Source organism: Carettochelys insculpta, chromosome 13 (assembly GCF_033958435.1).
Source record: "Carettochelys insculpta isolate YL-2023 chromosome 13, ASM3395843v1, whole genome shotgun sequence".
NCBI lineage: Eukaryota > Metazoa > Chordata > Testudines > Carettochelyidae > Carettochelys > Carettochelys insculpta.
This window is the reverse complement of record NC_134149.1, coordinates 19,366,463-19,386,383: the sequence shown is the minus strand read 5'-3', so window position 1 is coordinate 19,386,383 and position 19,921 is coordinate 19,366,463. Positions and strand designations below refer to the sequence as shown.

The following is a 19,921-nucleotide window of genomic DNA, read 5'->3' as shown; positions in this document are numbered from 1 at the left end:
GTGCAAAAGAAGTATAGGATGATTTAATTAAAGACTATCATAGCGCATAAGCACTGTGCCAATGCATAAGCAACCTGAATTGTGTCATTTTGTTTTAACTGCTTGACATCACAATGTCAACATTGTGTAACATGTGGACAGTTGTAACGAGAGAGGTTGGGTGCTTACTGGATACAAAGTAACAAGAGTTCAAAATAGTCCTGGCCTATTGCAGATTGAATTTTGGGCAATAATTCATCCAGTTCATACTTCGTTTAAGGTTCTCTGAACACCCCTATTTTCAAACAAAATGTTTGCTATCAAAATAAGATATAAAAAATCTTACCAAAATAAAGTATTTATGTGCCTGACAACTACTGAAGTTTTACTCTATGCCTAATTCTAGGGTAAAGTGACCTGCTTAAAGGATGAATGTGTTTACTATGGTAGTAATATTGTTCTCTATTGTTTGGACAGCAAAAAGAAAGGCACAGAAAAATGAGTTTGTTTCTCTAGATGCAGAGACCTTCCTTGTGTCAACTGCTTGCTGTTTCCAGAAAAACTTAACACTCTGAGGCAAGATCATACTGCGTGTCTCTCCCTCTGTTCTTCCTTCCTTCCCCAAATTCATATAATCTAGACTAAAGAAACTGCCTTTTCATTTCTTTAATAAAATTGCTCTTTGAAAAGTTTTGAATAAAAGTGAATGATACATAATGCTCCAATTCTCAAAACCCAGAATAAGACCATAGTTAAAATAACGGTTACTAAAGTTTACCTGCTTCCAAGCTCTTGGAAAGATATTTGCTTCTACAACAATAATACATTGTTTAATGTACAACTGCAGCAGAAAAGCTTATGGCTTCCTATTGGATTTCATGGTGGCTATTAGAAGTACAAAGATTTTAATTCTTCTGAACATTATATTTTGTAGTAAAAGTAACACAGGATATTAGTGATTGTTTATCTCATCACAGGATTGCAATTCTCTAATCTTTATGATGCACAGCTCTGGTGAGAACATGCATCATGCTTAGTTTGAAAGTGATTAGATTTATGATTGCAAAGGTCAGAGCATTTCCATAAAAAATACCATAAAGAAGCACTACCATAAATACAGAAAGATAAGTCCATTGAATCTAAGAACTCAAGAAGTTAAAGAAGAGCCTAATTTCTCACTACTTATCTCAATGTAATTTTAACTTGCTTTTACATTTTAAAACATATATTTATGGATATTAGAAAATTCTCACACTGGGACTTCAGGTGGGTTGACCAGATAGCACGTATGAAAAACTGGGATGGGGACAAGAGCAGGGGCGTTAAGAAAAAGCCACCTATATCTGGACTGTCCTTATGAAATCGACACATCTGGTCTCCCTCACTTCAGATGATCAAAAACTTTTACCTATACCCATTCAGAGTGCCATGTAAGGTGGACTGGGGCTTTTTATATTACTGGTCATATTACATTTCATTTGTTATTTAACTCTAACTCATATATTTGACATTGTACAATCAGAATGGAGGTGTAATTTGTATCTACTGTAAGTGATGTGAGGTAAATGAAAGTAATGGAAGCTGACATTTGAAATCATCTTCATATAACAGCCCTTTCAAATCAGAATCTTTTTATTACAAAACCTAAAAAAAGAGTAATGTGAGCTTGAAAAGAAATGGTCTCTCCTTGTTCTGCATACTCCAGTTCCATATCAACAAGAAGTTAAAAAAGATTGAAATCCAAGAGTATATAAAATGTACAAAGATAGCTCAGCACACAGTACTCATCTCAGCATACTTAATTCTGTGATAATTATTGCTGGTAACTTGAGGGCCTAATTCTACTCTTACATGATGTAAACCAAGAGTAGCTCCTCTAAAAATAATGCAATTACAATATTGCACAACTAGCTGTGATGGAAAAGAGAATCAGACCTGGTATGTAGTCAGCATTCTGAATAAACACCTAGGCTGTGGCCATACTTGGCCAAAATTTCAAAAGGCCATGCTAATGGTCAAATTGGAGAATACTAATGAGGCACCGAAATGAATATTCAGCACCTCACTAGCATGCTGTCAGCTGCGGCTCTTCGAAAGTGCTGCGTTTCACTCGCTCGCCGCTCACCTACACGGGGGTCCTTTTCGAAAGGACCCTGTAAATGTTGAAATCCCCTTATTCCTATCAGCTGTTTGCAGGGTCCTTTCGAAAAGGACCCCCGTGTAGACGAGCTGCGTGCAAGAGAAATGCGGCACTTCCAAAGTGCTGCAGCTGGCAGCATGCTAATGAGGCACTGACTATTCATTTCAGAGCCTCATTAGTAGTCTCCGATTTGACCATTAGCATGGCCATTTCAAAGTCTTGGCCAAGTGTGGCCAAACCCCTAATGTTTTGAAGACACCGTGTTTCTGATAACTAGCAAATGATGCACCTTATGGCCAAATATTGAGGATTCTTTGCATGAGAAGAGATTGCATTTCTGAATACATACTTTTTATTACATTTGCAGAAAAACAAGGGTTATTTAGCTTCTGCTTTTTTTCTCAAAGTACATGATTATAAACCTGATTCTTGAAATACTTTCTTTAAATGTCACCTTGAGCTGCACACCTCTCAGATAAAATGATATACAGCATTTTTCATTAACTAAAGTACAGTAGAAACCAAACTAACCAGAATTTGGGTAATCAGCAAGTTCAATTAACTAGCACCGCTCCGGGGGAGCGGAGCTGAGTGCCACGAGATCGGGGCAGCCAGCTCTCCAGCCACCACCAATGGCAGGGCAGCCAGGGGCTGGCTGCCCAGCCTGTGATGACTGCCCTGCTAGGGCTGTGGGACTGGCTGCCTAACTGGCAGCTGGCTGCACAGATGGGACTGTAGGGCCAAGAGTTCACACCAGCAGCCATAGGGTTGGGGCCAGCTGTCCAGCCAGGGGGCCATCTAGCAGGCTGGCCAATATCTGGCATTTTTGATTGTACTGTACAAGATAAAGTTCTATTTCACCAATACTCCCATTTAATCCTTGGTCATATCAAAACTGTCTTCTTCAGGGAGGCAGATGAAATACACCACTCATCTGAGGGATGATGTATTTCCCATGTAACCTACACTACTAAGCCAGACTTCATGAACATTTCTCTGATGACTCCTCTTGAACACAAAACAATACTGATCAATGTTGAGGTTACAAGTGCAATCTGAACACATATTCTGAATGTATAGATAACTCCCTTGACCTCAGTGAGGTATTGCTACAATGTATTTGACCCATGTAGATACATAAAATTCCAACCATACTCACCCTTGACCTATTTTCTCAAATCGTGTATATTTCTTCTTAGGGTCACCCACACTCACAATGCTTCCTGAAAGAAAAAAAAAATGATGAAACTCACTTGAAAATGAGTACTATATCTTTAGTGACAAACTGTGACAAGTCAAAAATCAATCATAATTGCACGGCATTATTGCCATTATGTGCAGTTTAGATTGAATATGGTCCTACTAGAGCACACTGATTAGAAGTAAGAGCAGCAGTTTAGTAATTCAGGTGGCATCCACTAATTTTCTTTAATCCACTGATGAGCTTGTTTGCCTCTGGAATTGGAAAGAACACTAAGAACATGAACTGTGGAGAAGAGCTCACATAAGACTCAGATATGAGTTAAAGAATTAATAAACATGCAAATAAGTGTTTGTATGCTTAAATGTTAATGCGAGTGTGCATAACAATGCTAATTTCCTCAGAACTAGCTACTCTCTTTATCATTCAGCATGGGGGGGAGGTTTACACTTTCATACATTAAACTCAAATTTATTTGTTGGACTCTACATTTGTAAACAGTTGCCATGTAGAGACCAGAAAGTTGTCCTTCAATTGTTTGCCTTTAAAGAAATAACAGTTAATGTTAAATAATTAATGAAGGGCGTTTGACTATTTTTGTGATGTAGACATAGCTGGAAAAGAGCTCTCACTTGTCTAATTCATTTATATAAGAGCAACACTGGTTGTCTTCCATTTGACTTTGATCAGTAACAAACATTATACTGGGTACTTTACAATGTACACACACGCTACTCTTACCAAATGAAAAGGGATTTAAAATGGATTAGAAGAGCAGCAGCATTCTTCAGACTGTAGCTTTTAATTCCTTTAAAAAGTTATTACTTTAATAAGGTATTGGTAATTTTATAAATACATTGATCTCTACCTCACAAGCAATGATGGATGGAGTGCTGCCCTCTATTGAATAACTGTTGCAACAAGTGGCATTAATTGAAATGCTTTCCATGTAATATTCAGAAAGTCACGAACACATTAAGGGTGGAATTTTTAAAAGCATGATATTTAGGAGGACAGGCCCAATGGAAAACAAAAATACTAATAATTTGGTAATTACTGCCAATGTAAATAGCTACTACAGATACAATTTACAGTGTATAATGCTATAGTATTTGCAGAAGATTATTCCTTGATGGGGAAGAATGTCAAGAATGTGATAATGATTTGTGTGCACATGTCTGGAAATTTACTCTCTCTCTCTGTCTCTCTGTCACACACACACACACGCACACGCCCACCTCTGCCTGTTCTTCCAAATGATGGACAACTAGCTGAGCTGACAGTCTCTGTAAGTATATCTCTCTCCCACAACCTCACCTACAGTATTTCTATGGATCCCAGTGCTTTGCTGATGGGCATCTGACTTGTCTCTCTCAGTGCAGTGGGAAGAAGCACAGATATTGTCTGGTGCACCCTTTACAGAAGGAAACTTGCTGCAGAAGGCGAGATCCTTCATGGGGAGCTGTTGGGAACAGGGATGTTCTGTGGCATGTGCTATACAGCTCCTCCAGCCAGGAGAATCACAAGTACCAGCCAGCATTTGCTACTAATCCCAGCACATGTTTTTGCTGACTAGAGGTACAGCAACGAGCTCTCATGCACTTCCTCCTACAACAGCGCAGCGCAAGTTATTCTTACTTTACTTTCAGGCTCCAGGTCAAACATTTATTGAATGTAGCATTTCAGGGATCTTACCAGCTATTATACAGTTTACACTTAGGGAAAAACAATAATTGCCACCCTTTGACAAATGGTTGGTAAGTTGAAGGGAAATAGCTTCTCTTCAAGTATATCCTGGGTTAGCTCAAAGCATACCACAAACAGAATGGCAGTGCTAAAATGCCATGGATACCAGGCCACTCAACACTCTCTGAGGTTGGTAGAGTGATTGGGTACCGCCACTAACCAACCTTTTCCCACAGATTCAGAGAAATGCGTTTAAGATAAAATAATAAAAATGGCATCCAAACAGGAGAAATGAAATAATTATAGTGTAAAGTAACCAAATATTTCCGATGATAGACCAGTGATTTCTCAGCAACGTAGAAACACTTCTCTGCATTGCCATTTCAGCCGTAGACACACAATCAGAAAACTGTTATTATCCCCTTTACCCAGAGATTTTCTTTTGGCCATCATGTCTCCCATTATGAATCAGTATACAAGGGGGTAGTGACACTAAAATAAGGACATTCCTTCTGTATGACTACAGGAGAGATACAGACAATGCCTCATCAAACAAGAAGTGAGGGCAGGACACTTACTCAATTTCTCTAGGATCTCTTCATCGGTCATCTTGGATTTTTTTCGTTGCCGGTCCGTATTTCTGTACAACGTGTTTGTGTTTGAGTTCTCAGGCTGAGGGGTTGTAGCCTCTTTAACTAGTGCTGGTGCAGCAACAGGTTCAATTACAGACCGAGTGTAGATCTGCGATAGAAAATTATTTTGTGATCAGGGAAAAGTGTGTGGAGATAAATCCTCATTAAGTTTTCTTTCACACAGTTCTTTATAGGAACCCTGCCCACTGTCATGTCACATCAGGAAAAAAAACCATGTTGCTTTATCATCAATGTCAATTTACATTCAGAGGTTTGTTTCCTGTCTGCATTTCCCAAAACACATGCAATAAAAACAAATTAAGTCAGGTTTATCCTCAGTTAAAGTCTGTTTCATTTTTGGTTCCATGGTGCTGCAATTTTGTGTTGCAGATCCTGGAGGGGAATATTTACTTGCTTCCAGTTGATTAGGCTCTGAAGGGTGACTGTAAAAATGACGTAGGGAGGCTCTGAGGCTCAGTGACTCAAATGCTGAGTTTATCCAACCAGCCAGAAGGGGCAGGGCCAAGGATGGAAGGGGTGAGCCCTAGGGCAGTCCACCCTTGGCTCTCCCCATGCTCTCTCAGAGCTGTGGAATGGTGGCATAGCACTCAGCAGTGTTGCAAAGACGCCTGGAGCTTCAGCTGCCAATGCTGCTACTTCAGCTTCATCTGGTGCTCTGGGCCCCTCTGAAATGCTGGATCCCAGGGCAACTGCTCCCTTGGCCCCGTCCCGCCATCATGGGCCTGCATGTAGCCTGGGATTGAAGACCCAGGCTGGTCGCTTTCTGGCTTGGGCTCAAACTCCAGGCAAGAGGTGATGGGAGAGCAAGACAGACACTTGGGGAAAAGAAGGTGTGCCCAGTTTGGAACTGGAGTGAAAGAATGACCCTTCAGAGTTGCTGAGAGAGGAAAGGCTGGGCCTGGATGAAACTGGAGTGAAGACTTTGTGGGTTTGAATTTTTTCCTGAAGGACTTTGTTCAGGGTTTAATAAACAGGACCCTCAGCAGCTGAAATGTGGACATTTTAAGAGGAAACTGAGGCAAGCAATGCAGAGACATTCTTGGCCAGTAAGGGGCACTATGGGGAAGGGGCATCTCTTGACAATCTGTATGAAAAAAAGTTTTTTTCATTTGGAGCTCAGTTAAAAATACTGCTGACGACGCATGAGGCCGAAGAGTATCCAGCTCAGCTTCCAGAACCTGTGATGGTTCTGCAGAACAAACAGGAGTAATTAGTACAAAAATCTTGTTTTAGCTCAGGTAAGTCAGAAGATACAGTCTGAATACGCTGAGGGTGGGTCTACACTAGGAACTAACTTCGAGGTTAACTACAGTTAACTACATAGAAGTAGCCAGCAGAGAGATTACACACATTTCCCCTTACTTTGATGGAGAGCCCAACTTCGAAGTCCTTACTCCATTCCCGGGAATAGAGTAGTGCCCTACTTCGAAGTTTAACCTCGAAGTAGGGTGTGTGTAGACGCTGTACTTCATAGTTGCTTACTTTGAAGTTGCTTACTTATTTTTGCAGTGTAGACACCACCTGAGTGTGTATCTAGTGATTTTGATCTAGTCTCCTGTCCAGTGGAATCACTAGAATGATGAAAAGTATTCCATTCCCCTTCAACACAGGCATAAGATGCACACTTTCCCTCAGGACTTTGAGCCTTTCAAGAAATTAGGAAGAGGGCTAATATGTCCCACTCAGCGGTACTCAGCACTAGCTCTGTCACGTGCCGTTGCAATAGATCACCCATAAAATTATTTCTGTAGCACAAGGGCCAAATCCAGAAACCCTTACCCAAGCAAAACTCTCATTCATTTCAAGGAAGTTTGCTGAAGTAGAAACTGCGGAAGGAATTCTAGATTTGTCCAAATTCTTTAGTATTTGATCATCAATTCTTTCTCCTCATTAAAATAAATAATCTATTACTGTAATAGCACAAATTAATGTAAAAAGCAGCTCCTGTTCTTCCAAAAGCCTTTTACTCTTCTTTAAAAAAAAGGTAATACCAAGGAGACATTTTTTTTCGCTTCTGAAGCCATTTTGGTTTCATGTTACACATAACAGCTCTGAAGAAGATAGCCTATCTTAATGGATTCCGAAACCCTTGAAAATATGTTCTGACCTCACAGATCACAGACATAAAGGAAATATTAGTCTATCCAGTTCATGATCTTGGAGTTGAAGTAACGATGTAAAAACCTAACACAGCTTTGTCCTTGATGGGAGCAGTTACCACAAAACTCAGTAGCAGCCATCATGCAAACATCACCAAAGTCAATATCCACACAACTGAAGCATAATGATTAGGCAGATTCAGCAGAAGTTGATATGGCTGATTTGGGCTGATTTGTATTTTTATCCTCCATCCCAGAGTATTTAGACATGACAGACTCCATCATTATATTAGACCTTATTATTTTCATGATGGGGATCACATCTTAATGGACACATTATCTTGTGGAATTCCCTCCTTCAGTTTGCAGTCTCACAGATTACTTCTTCCATTCTCAACTGTGCAATAGCCTGGAAGCAACAATGGCAGTTGCATGCATGGAGTAACATCATTATGAAAACTTTTAGGCTATGTCTAGATTACAGTGATTTGTCGACAGAAGTTTTTGTTGGAACATATATTCCAACAAAACTTCTGTGGACAGAGAGCGGCCAAATAGTCCGGCTGCTCTATCAGCAAAACAGCCAATGAAAAGCACAGAAAACAGATCTGCCCAGTGTCCCAGAAACCCAGTCTATTGACAGAGGGCCGCCTGGAACGTCCAGACTGGCTTTCCGTTGACAGAGGTGTTGCGCCTCATGGGGAGCGGGCTGTTGATGACAGTGCTGCATTCTGTTGATTTACTGTCAACAGAACACCTTGGGAATCTAGAGGCTCCCTGGGTTTTGTCAACAAAATGCCAATTTCATTCAGAAAACCATCTAGTGTAGACATAGCCTTATATATTTTATTCATCTTTTAATATGGCAAATGCTTTATCTTAGAAGACAAGAAGTAGCACTGTCTACATTTGCTCTTAATTTCATCACCTCATCACATCTCGTTCTCTCTCAGCAAGGAAGCAAAGAGGAGAGCTAGCAATATCTTGATAAGCCTTCCTGACACTGACCGTGGCTATGCCCATGTTTATCACACATACATACAAAAACAAACCCAGAGTTTCACAGTACCTATTGGCATGATGGGGAAAACTTCAGGATTACACAAAAAGCCTCAAATCAGAATGTTCTGCCTTCTGTATGTTCATGGAATTTAAAAGCTCTTGGTAGGACTCTAACACTAAGTCTTCAACCAAAAGGAACTCATTTGGCTTTCCAATTATAACAGATATATCTCTCCATTATACCATACAAAGACAACTGCAACTAAAGCTACTAGGAGGCTTACTGATTTTGTATGTTCAGGTCGTGGTGCAATGACAGGAGGAGGTTCATTGTCATCTTCTTCTTCTTCTTCATCTTCATCCTCTTCTTCTGAAACTGGGGGAGCTAATGGGGGTTCTGATGCAGTTTTTGTGCTCTGCGGAATAAAAGCAGTAGCATAAATGATTGTTCGTGTATTGTTTAAAGACAGAGGATGGGAGCCTTGTTAATAATGTACAGCATAAGTCTAGGCAGCCATAGCAGAGAATTTTACATTTATATATGGTTGTAGAGACCTCAGTTGTTAGTTGCATATGGTGCATTCTTTTTTATGATTACAAATATATGTATTGCTTGGTTAATTCATTTTGGTGTTTATCATTCGATTCTTACTTCCTCATGGCCAGTCTTGGTAAATACTAGCATTTGGGCTAGTGACTTGCATTCTGTGCAGCATTATTAGAGTATTTATGTTAAATAAAGGCAAGTAAATAATTCATTTTCATGCTTAATGAAAAACTAATTTAACTGAGAACAATACCTGAACATATACAGGAATTAGAAAATCACCTCTAGTTCATGGTTAATTGCTTTGGCAACATGTCTGCAGAAAGGGTAACAGTTAATTAAGCTAACACGTCTACCTTTAAGACTAATTAATGCATTTCAAAGCTCAAAGGATCCACCACCGAGACTAACAGAAAATTTTGTATAATAGAGAAAAGCTATTCTCTTTTCTTATTTTACACATCCCAATATTATTTTTCCTGTTTAGATGCTTTTCACAGTCATCTAATGCTTAATGCTTCTTACTTCTGCTATTTGCCAGGTTTCAGTGAACCAGTGGTATAAAGGTAATTTGGCTGCAACTATCATAATCTCAGCTACTATATATATAAAATGTGGATTAATGACTAGAATTTGCTAGAAGAGGAGCAGACTGGGCAAAAAGTCCAATCAAACATTTACCAAAAGCTGAAGCGAATTTTATTAGGGGTTTAAGAGAAGGAACAAAGAGAGCATCATAGCTATCAAGGCAGGATCTTAAGCTAACTAGAGATACTTCTAAATAATCAGCTCTCTCACATAACCTGTGAGCTATCCACTTCTCTTCACTATAGTACATGGTATCGATGTTAGAATGGACAGAGAAGATTGTATGGATAGTTCAGTTTAAACCCCTACATTTTGGAGGACAGTTAACTACATCATTCCTTTCACTACCTTAATTAATTTGCCCTTAAATATATCCACAGTGGTATTGCATCTCCCTTGAGAATCTATCCCACTCTACAACAGATTTACTGAAAATGGTGACCAATAAAACTGGTTACTAACAAGTCAAAACTGTAGAATTATACACCACAGAACTCAGTCTCTGGGTCAGATGAGCATTTACCATATACTGTATGATACCATACAACTTTGCCAGAATCTGGAGTTGTCTTAGTGTTGGTAGCAAAGAGCTCATAATTAATTTGTAGCATATCACAAGATTGTAAAGTTTCCTGTTTAATATTCATATTTTACACACTTTGGGATATAACATAACAACCTTTTTGAAAAAAAAAAACGTGTAGTAAAGCAATCTCATTTATATGACAACAGACCGCAACAAACTTTCCACGCTCTAAAAGAGTTCCAAGGTTCATGTGACTACACTAGAATAGGGAAGCTACACTTCATACTATGCCCTGAATATTTAAGTACCAGGCTACTATTACCGGGTAAAATTCAGTTAGTAGGATTTGAATTATTGCTTTGTATTGCAATAGAGCTCCCACCTTTCCTCTTATACAAAATTCCTGTAAAACCCCTTGCGTAGGCTATTGTCTTGTAGCAGCTTGCATCTTATTAGTGGTTATAATCCATAGGATGAGATAGTTCCTAAGAACACAGTCAGCACAGGTAGGAGCCCCTTTTGAAGGCCATGCTGATTATGTTCTCATGTGATTGCAGTATTCTTCGAGAAATGTAACTGTTAATAAATGTAACTGTGAAATCGAGTCACTGAATTTAAAATAAAGGCCAAATGCCTTATTAATGTTTTGGTACTTAATACAATAATATTAATATTGATGAACTCAGTCAATATTTATATGAACACCATAAATACACCTTCAGGATTTGCACAGTAATTCAGCATTGATTATGATGGACCAATGTTCAAAACATTCTTACAAATTGTTGCAATTAGTTATGAAGCACTTCTGATCTTATTTGCATTTGGTCATATATCTAGTTAAATTATAGCCATACAAAAGCAAAAGAAAATAGAAGTGATTTTATTTTAAGATGGAAAAAACTACCTTAAAGTGTAGTTATAGTCTGAAATAATACACTGTATTAAAACCTAAAAACCACAAAGGGCTGGGAATGGCAAACAATATCCTGTCAACAAAGCCTTACTTTAAGCTGTCTGTCAGATATTATACAGAAAATTCAAAATAGCCAATGACTCCTAAATACCAGTGCTGCAAAGATGCTGTGTGTGACTTCTTTCAACTGAAGAGACTGGTAGTCCGAAGGCCAGAAAATTCGAAGTGTCTGGCTCACTCCAGTACACTTACACAAACACTATAAACAAAATAGCTGGGGTGTTTTTACACTCACCGAAGGATGGGCTGCTATGTATCCACAGGCGCTTTTATCTGAAAGAGCCAAAGGGAAATTAGCTAAAAGCTTTTCATAACAGAGCTTATTTGGGGAATCCAGAAGAACAAGTTCATCCAAAATTCACCAGATTTCATTCACAAAACCCCTTTGGCAAAACCAGTCACTTCATAAAGACGACAGCAAGATGGTAGAATGAGCTGGTTTATTTCTTTCCTACAATGTCAATCTTTGCATTACTGTCTGCTTTCCATGTTTCCTTTACTACGCAAAAGAGAGAGAAAATGGTCCTCCTTCATCTAGTACATGTCCTTCACCAAATGGGAAGGCAGTTTTGAAGCCAGACCCATGATAAAGTCACTTGGATAAAAAGAATGCATATACATGCAGTGTTTCCTTCTAGTGAGGTCAAAATCTTCCCACAGGAAAATTTCAGTATGATCCCTCTCATATTTTCATTGTCCTGTTATTATGCAGGCACAAAAGCAACTCCATAAGAGCCGTGTCTACACGTGCACGCTACTTCGAAGTAGCGGCACTAACTTCGAAATAGCGCCCGTCGCGGCTACACGCGTCGGGTGCTATTTCGAAGTTAACTTCGACGTTAGGCGGCGAGACGTCGAAGTCGCTAACCTCATGAGCGGATCGGAATAGCGCCCTACTTCGACGTTCAACGTCGAAGTAGGGACCGTGTAGACGATCCGCGTCCCGCAACGTCGAAATTGCCGGGTCCTCCATGGCGGCCATCAGCTGGGGGGTTGAGAGATGCTCTCTCTCCAGCCCCTGCGGGGCTCTATGGTCACCGTGGGCAGCAGCCCTTAGCCCAGGGCTTCTGGCTGCTGCTGCGGCAGCTGGGGATCCATGCTGCAGGCACAGGGTCTGCAACCAGTTGTCGGCTCTGTGTATCTTGTGTTGTTTAGTGCAACTGTGTCTGGGAGGGGCCCTTTAAGGGAGCGGCTTGCTGTTGAGTCCGCCCTGTGACCCTGTCTGCAGCTGTGCCTGGCACCCTTATTTCGATGTGTGCTCCTTTGGTGTGTAGACGTACCCTCGCAGCGCCTATTTCAATGTGGTGCCGCGCAACGTCGAAGTTGAACATTGACGTTGCCAGCCCTGGAGGACGTGTAGACGTTATTCATCGAAATAGCCTATTTTGATGTTGCTCATCGAAATAAGCTATTTCGATGTTGGCTTCACGTGTAGACGTAGCCAAGGTGTCGGTTTTCTTTTGAAAGAGGATTATGAACACATCATCCTTCTAGCTTTCGCGATTGCACACACATGCACAAAACTCTTACAAGCTGAAACTTTGCATATTTGATATCTTATCCTGGAATGCATTGTTATTGTAGTTGGGGTAAGTTTAAAGTTAGTCAAGCAATTGATTTTTGAATTATGGGTCTCTGTCAAGTCACCAGGTTCTAGGAAGTAGCTATCTCCAGCGGCATAGAGCTAATAAATCCCACCATCTATCAAATTAACAACTTCAGGACAAGAAAGTTGCAGGTGCTGCTACCATGTTAACAGAAATAATGGCCTACGTCTTCGTAAACTTAATGCAACTGTAACATTTTTGTGTAGGAATCAGCTCAATAATTAGGACAGCAATGATAGAGAAAAGAACACATCATTACTAAAGCCATACACACTCTACTGAGTCTGAAGCCTCAGCTTCCTTAGCAGATGTGATTATCAACAGGCAACAGAGTTCCTTTAGCTAACAAGAAAAAAGGAAAAAAAAAAAAGAACATACTGAAAATATTTAACAAAAAGCAGAATTATTCTCCTGAAAGCATTTTCACAATGCTGCTTAGTGACCTTGAAGAATACACAGAAAACAGGAAAGTGTCAGCAATGTCACATTTGGAGGCTTCAGAATTATGATGCCTGGATTGCTATGAAACTTCCAGAATGAAGACGCTATAGCTCTAGAAGTACCTCTTTCTCTTTGATCCTTCAACAAAATTCCACGTATGGCTCCAGGACAGCAGAAGTTTTGTATTAATTTCATATATGGATGGATAGCACTCCACTAGTTATTTGTGGTTTCAGAATGAAAGAAGCAGTGATTGTTCCACTCAGTCTTTTATATTTAACTTTGGGAAAACAACCACATTTTCCAATTATCCCATTGCTCTTCCATATTTGCAAATGCATCTTTGGGAGGAAGCAGCTTGTGATTGTAACATCTTTCTGGTCACTTCTTTGCACATTAAGGAAGCCTGTTTCACTCTTGAACCAGTTTGGTTTTTAGTTTCTTACAGAGCTTGACTTCAACTTACCTCCTGAAGTAAAGCTCATGTATTTCTGGTTGTTCACTGTCTCTTTGGAATCGTAGAATTTGAGAACATCTAATACAGCCTGCGGATTCTTCTTTTGCTCTAGTTTTGTTATATTGGAGGTCTGTAACAGCCTGGCCCACTGCTCTGGAATTCCCTGTGGATGTCAAGTAGAAAGAGTGATGATTTAGGAAATTCAGCAGCCATTCACTGTATAGTTCCTTACCAGAATCCCATCCTACCTGTAAGATTACTTTCAGAAACTTAAATTGACGTTTTACATCTAAAATAAGACACTGATACAGTAGAGGCAATCATTCTCTTCTCTACCAAAATACAGAGCTAAAACCAGGATCCAACTTTTAAAAAAGAAAAGAAAGTTATGACTGACAGGAAAAAAAGTGCATGAAACTTATCTTTCAAACAACTCTGCTCTTCCATGGAAAATGATTTAAGGCTTAGCTTGTCTTCCTGGTGATTAAGTGCAGACATAACACGACTACTCTATATTTGTGGACAACGCGGTGTATTTTAGGAGCTTTACACTGGATTATCAATGCTTAGTAATGGAAATATACAGTTGCTGTTCTATTTAAAAGATAATCCCTCCTCCCTGATACATTTATTTGATAATATATCTAAATCAGGGGGCTGTTGTTTCTAGTTTGGATAAGTGGGGCAACAATTTGGACTGAAATGTAAAAATTGTAATACTGAGTTGCAACACGGCTGTTATGGCTGCTGGTAAGGAAGTCTCTTTTTTCAGCCCCCTTAGCTCTCTGTGCTTGTTATTAAAAATTTATAGAAAGTAGAAACTCAGAAAACAGGCTGGAAGTGCCAAAGCCTAGCTTGAGTTTTCAATCATTTTAGGAGGTAGAGCGGCATTTGGAAATTGGTCCAATCTCTGAAAGAGGCAAATTTGCATTGGGAAATTATGGTTGACAAATTGCTTTAAACATCCAGTATAATTTCCTAAATTTCGGAGCCTACAATTTTCCCCTTTTACTGCAAAGCCAACATCTAGCAGCGAATTAGAGGATCTACCGAATAAAGACTATTCCCAGAGTGCATCTAAGCATAACCTTGGTGCCACCCCAATCTAGAGATACATTGTACATGGCTCCTTCTTACAAAGTTTTCTCCAAAACAATGTGTGGTATGGGCCTCTAGAGTTTGGGATTATGACAAAAATGTGGGATAAGCCAAGCAACAAATCTACTGCACACACATGAACCTGCTGCTGCAGTGCTATGACATCTCAAAGAAGCACTTTGATGCAAGCTTCTTTTGGGCCTGTGACGCACCTCTGGGAGCTTCCCTGGGCACATCTGTGAGCCATAGAGATCTGGCTGTAATGGACGTAAATAAAGAAAGAAAAGAAAGTTAAAACAGAATGTGGGACAACTTAGAAGGTGGTAAGGAGATGAAACCAATGGGGCGAAATGGGGAAAATACCATCTAAAGGGGGAGAATTATGAGGTAAGCACCAAATAGATAGGGTGCTGGACAGGTTACAGGAAGACAGACTTAGGAAAAACAGAAAAATCACAATTGTTCCAAAGTTTGGAAGCACCATCCCCCTTTTTACCATTTTTTTTTCTTCCTAATAAAATATATTACTGAGGATTCACAGCAAGTGACTGGAAAAAGTACCCAGTGGTTTTTGTTTGTTTGTTTGTTTGTGAAACCAGTTTTGTAATTTTTAAGAGCTGCATGCAACTTCTTCCATTGCTTTTCCAGTCCAGAGATCACAACTGGCCAGTGCACAAGGGAGCAAAGTGCACCTGAGAAAGCTGTTGTTACGTCCAGATTTCATATGAGAATGTCAAGAGTTGCTACCATATGAGTTGTATATGTATCAGAGTGAAAACTTTGGACAGATAATTGTTTAGGACATCAGTGTGTAACTTTTTTGGATCTAAAGCCAGGACTTTGTCCAGCTGGTTAGAATCCTAATCAAGAATATTTAAAAGCTTGGGGTGTGGCCAGTTTTTATTCCAGATTGGGGGGTCCAGAAACTTTCCCTAGAAGACACGCCTTAGAAAATGCACTTCCAAACAAACCAAAAAAGCTACATACTGGGAGCCTTCCTCCCTTTAAAATAAATGCAAGTAAATGTAAAGCTAAAGAAGCATGCTTCCGGTCTACAGTTTCCAACCTATTTCATTTGGCGTTTTGTGCCCTAAATTCCTAGCAGTTATGGTTGCTTCAAGACCAGTGAAATGGAGATTTAATGTGCATATGTGAGTAACAACGCAGCTCGAAGCTAAAACCTGTAAGGCAAAGCTCAGGAACCCATGCAGGTGTTCCTGATTCCGATTCTAAATGCAATGAATAGCAATCAGGTAATACATCTAGAGGGCTGATTAACATTAGGCGTCAGAAATGTTTCTATGCTTGGCATGTAAGCCATAAAGCAGACATGGCAACCACTATAACCACTTGAAATGGAATATATTGACACATTCGTTGCACATTCCCTTGACACTTCCAAGCTTTTCAGAGACATAGTTAGTGCGATCACTAAACAACGGGAAGTTTTTTTAAAGTTGTGTAGTTAATCGCAGTCCCTTCAGCAAAATTTGTTTACCATCTGACTGTTTGGCTGAGACAAGACTTGTGTCTGGGACTGGGAAAAATTAGGCAAGCCAAATGTAACAAAATTCTTATAGCTGGTGACTGGAAATAGCACTGGGGCAAACTGTGGTTCTTTAGGCAGTAAAATTTCCTCTGGTTTGAATAAGCATTTTGCTATACTAAGTAATACAGTATAGGCCTCACGATCACCAGGCTGGTTGGTTTGTTTTATTTGGTAAGTGAATTCAGATGGTGCAGACATCCTTTAAGGCAGCGGCCCAGTGAATTAACTTCAGCACTCTCATTCTTAAGGAGTAAACATGTATCATGGTAGAAATAACTATCCAACAAAGTGGGGCTGGACAACAGCAAGCTAGTGCCCATAATATAAAAGAGGAAAAAATTATTTTTAAAGAAATCACTGCTATAAAAGTGGATCTGAGCCTTTTCAGCGTAGAACAAGCATTGCTTTCTAGAAGAGGCCAGGACCTGTGCTAATGCACTGCCGACAGCATGAGAGGTGAAAATAAGTCTGATGCTGCAGACCTACTGTTTAGACACAATGGAGGCTGGCAGCAATATTAAAAGCGACCCACACAGTGGTCTCTGAAGCAGTGGTAGCAGGTGCCTCGGACCTAAGAACTTGTTTTTGTTGTTGTTCCACTTCTTTTTGTTCCAGCTGATAGGGAAGTGAAAATTCCTAGGAACACTGTCTACTGATGCACCAGGGACAATAATTGTAATCCATTTCACTTTTCTTCTATCCAGAACATAGCAGGGAATGAGCAGAGGGAAGAGACACAGAGAAAATATTGACAGTGTAGAGTACAGAACAAGGAGAAAAATAATATGACAGTAACTGTGAGAACATTGAAAAGAAGGATCAGAGAAAAGATCAGAGGACACAAAAGAAAGGGAAGAAATGGGATAGAACAGGTGGGAGAGAAAGAGATGGAAAATATAACAAAAAAGGAGGAAGATAAAAACATGACAGAATGTAGAGTGGGAGTGAGAAATGGGAGCAAAGGTAAAAGTTAGCTGTGAAGTAATAGATACACAGAATGGGAGACAGAAACAATAAAATGTAGAGGCACTTCAGAGAAGTGTTCTGAAATTGATATACTTGTTGCAATTTTCTAAGGGCAGAAGACCAAATGTGGAGATCTAAACTCAATCTCCATTCAGGCATTACTCAGGGAAAATTCCCTGTGACGTTAATCAGCTTTGCCTGAATAAGAACCTCAGGATCTGGCCTAGAATATTTCTGTAAAGTTCACATTAGAGGTCATATCTTTTCTTTAAAATCCAATATCTGAATGTAACATTTTCAAATCACTGAGAGCACTTCAATTCCTTATAAATAAGCTTCAAATAAAAGCTCTTTGGTGGTAACTCCTCTTTATATTTTGTATGTATTATTTGTGCAGGGGTTTTATTTATTTAGGAAGCGGGATGGTTCTAGCTTCCTGAAACACATTAAACAAACAGAAGAAGCAAATAAAACAAAAGTCACAAAGAAACGGCATTTGGTAGGAGATTTTGGAAGCTAGTGGCAGATTGACCAGCAAGCCACAAAACGATTTCTTCATCCTGCCGGTTTCATTTCCTCTGCCAGCTAACACTAGCACTTCCTACCATTCACCATGTTTTTAGAGCAGAGTCTGATCAATCAGCACACAGGGTATTAAAGGTAGGAAAGTTACTAGTAGCACTAGGCTGGGAAAAAGTACAAATAAATTCACTGTCATGTTAGGCTTACTACTTAATTAATCCACTACTTTACCGGTGACCCAATCCAAAGCCTAATGAAGCCTTCCACTGGATTCAGTCGGCTTTGGATCAGACTCATTTTCCCCACTACTTGAGCTTTGAAACACATTGTATTAGCTCTTCCTACAACAGGTTGAACCTCTCTAATCCAGCACCCTCAGAACCTGACCAGTGCTGGATGAGAGAATTTGCTGGACTATGGGAGGTCATATTGTCTAGCAGCATTACCAACACTTCCATGGCTTAGTGGGCTCTTAGAAGACACGTAGGCATAAATCACAGCTAAATAATAACACAGAACACTGAGAGCCAGGACTGGTGGCTGTAAACAAACGTTATGGGACTATGGGAAACTTGGCCACACCCATGATAAGCAGTCATCCAGCTAACTAAATGCATGCTGGATTACAGAATTTGCTGGACAAGAAAGTTCCAGTTTAGAGAGGTTCGTCCTGTAATAATATGTGGTAAAGTTGACTGTCACCTTACCACCATTCTCTAGCTATAAGCACATCCAACTTCCTAGTCTCTGCACAACAAATACCTTGGAGGTTGTTTACTGAAACAAAATGACCAGTCTTCCACCAGGCCTGTTCTGCACCTTTCTGTATTACACTAGAGCTGTCTCCAGGCCAGCCAGAGTATGCACCTGAGGGCCCAATGTGTCCAGGTGGGTGTGTGGGTGCACATTTTCCTTATGTGACATTCTTCCAATGATAGTGAACAAATTACAAGACTTATCCAGACAGGCACTTGGGTTCCTCCTAGTATTCATTTTGCACAGGCACTATGCTGTTAATATGGTGGGGCGGAGATAGATGGACGGGGTGAGCAGTGGAGAAAGCAGCCAGAATCAGAGACAAAGTACAAAAAAACCAAATCCAACCAGTTTGTTTTTTCTCAGACAGACTGCTGACCTTGAAGTTTTTGGCTAAAAAAGACTATTTCACCATCCAGGAACTGGGAGATGTTCTGAAGGTGCAATATGGCGGTTACTTACAGTGAATTCCCCGGTGACTGCGTCGAACCCCACATGAATCGTATGTTCAAAATCTGAAGGAAGAGAGATCTCAGGACGCTCTTTCTCTTTCTTCTTATTGGCTAGAGGCAAAAATGTTAACATGCGCTTATTTTCTGCAGATTTTTTTCATTCACAAGTTTTTACAATCAGGTTCAGTCAAAGTAACCATGTTAAACTGGCAAACAATTCAAAAAGAATCTGATACGCTACATAGGTCCAGGTTAATGAAGTGGCAGCCTACTAATACCCTTTTTTTTCAAGGATATCCAGGAAATTATATTTGATTTTCTTCACATGACCAAATCCAGATTACAGCTCCAGGTTGAACCTCTCTCATCCGGCACCCTCGGGACCTGACGAGTATCAGACGAAAGAATTTGCTGAACCCAGGGAGGTCAACATTGTATAGCACATTACCGCCACTTCCACTGCTTACTGGGCTCTGAGAAGACATGTGGGGTAATTTACAGCTAAAGAACAGCACAGAACACTGAGAGCCAGGACTGGTGGGTATAAACAAACTTTATGGGATCACGGGAAACTTGGCCACACCAATGATAAGTGGTCATCCAGCTAACTAAAATCATGTCCGATTATGTATGTTGCCAGATGAGAGTGCTCCGGGTTACAAAGGTTCAACCTGAG

At 40.0% G+C, this 19,921-nt stretch overlaps 1 protein-coding gene across 6 annotated transcripts in view; it reads right to left on the bottom strand.

Annotated features, from left to right (window-relative positions):
• Window positions 1–19,921, bottom strand: part of PAK3 (p21 (RAC1) activated kinase 3) — a 188,725-nt gene that overhangs the window by 28,215 nt on the left and 140,589 nt on the right. For 5 of the 6 annotated variants that reach the window (XM_075007384.1, XM_075007383.1, XM_075007386.1 and 2 more), the window contains 7 exons: window positions 19,256–19,356; window positions 15,213–15,257; window positions 13,912–14,065; window positions 11,633–11,670; window positions 9,045–9,176; window positions 5,585–5,747; window positions 3,279–3,342 (listed from right to left, as the gene is read on the bottom strand). In XM_075007384.1, coding sequence (XP_074863485.1) covers window positions 3,279–3,342; window positions 5,585–5,747; window positions 9,045–9,176; window positions 11,633–11,670; window positions 13,912–14,065; window positions 15,213–15,257; window positions 19,256–19,356 — 697 coding nt within the window. The remainder of the gene's footprint in view (window positions 1–3,278; window positions 3,343–5,584; window positions 5,748–9,044; window positions 9,177–11,632; window positions 11,671–13,911; window positions 14,066–15,212; window positions 15,258–19,255; window positions 19,357–19,921) is intronic. The other variant, XM_075007388.1, reaches the window with a different exon arrangement.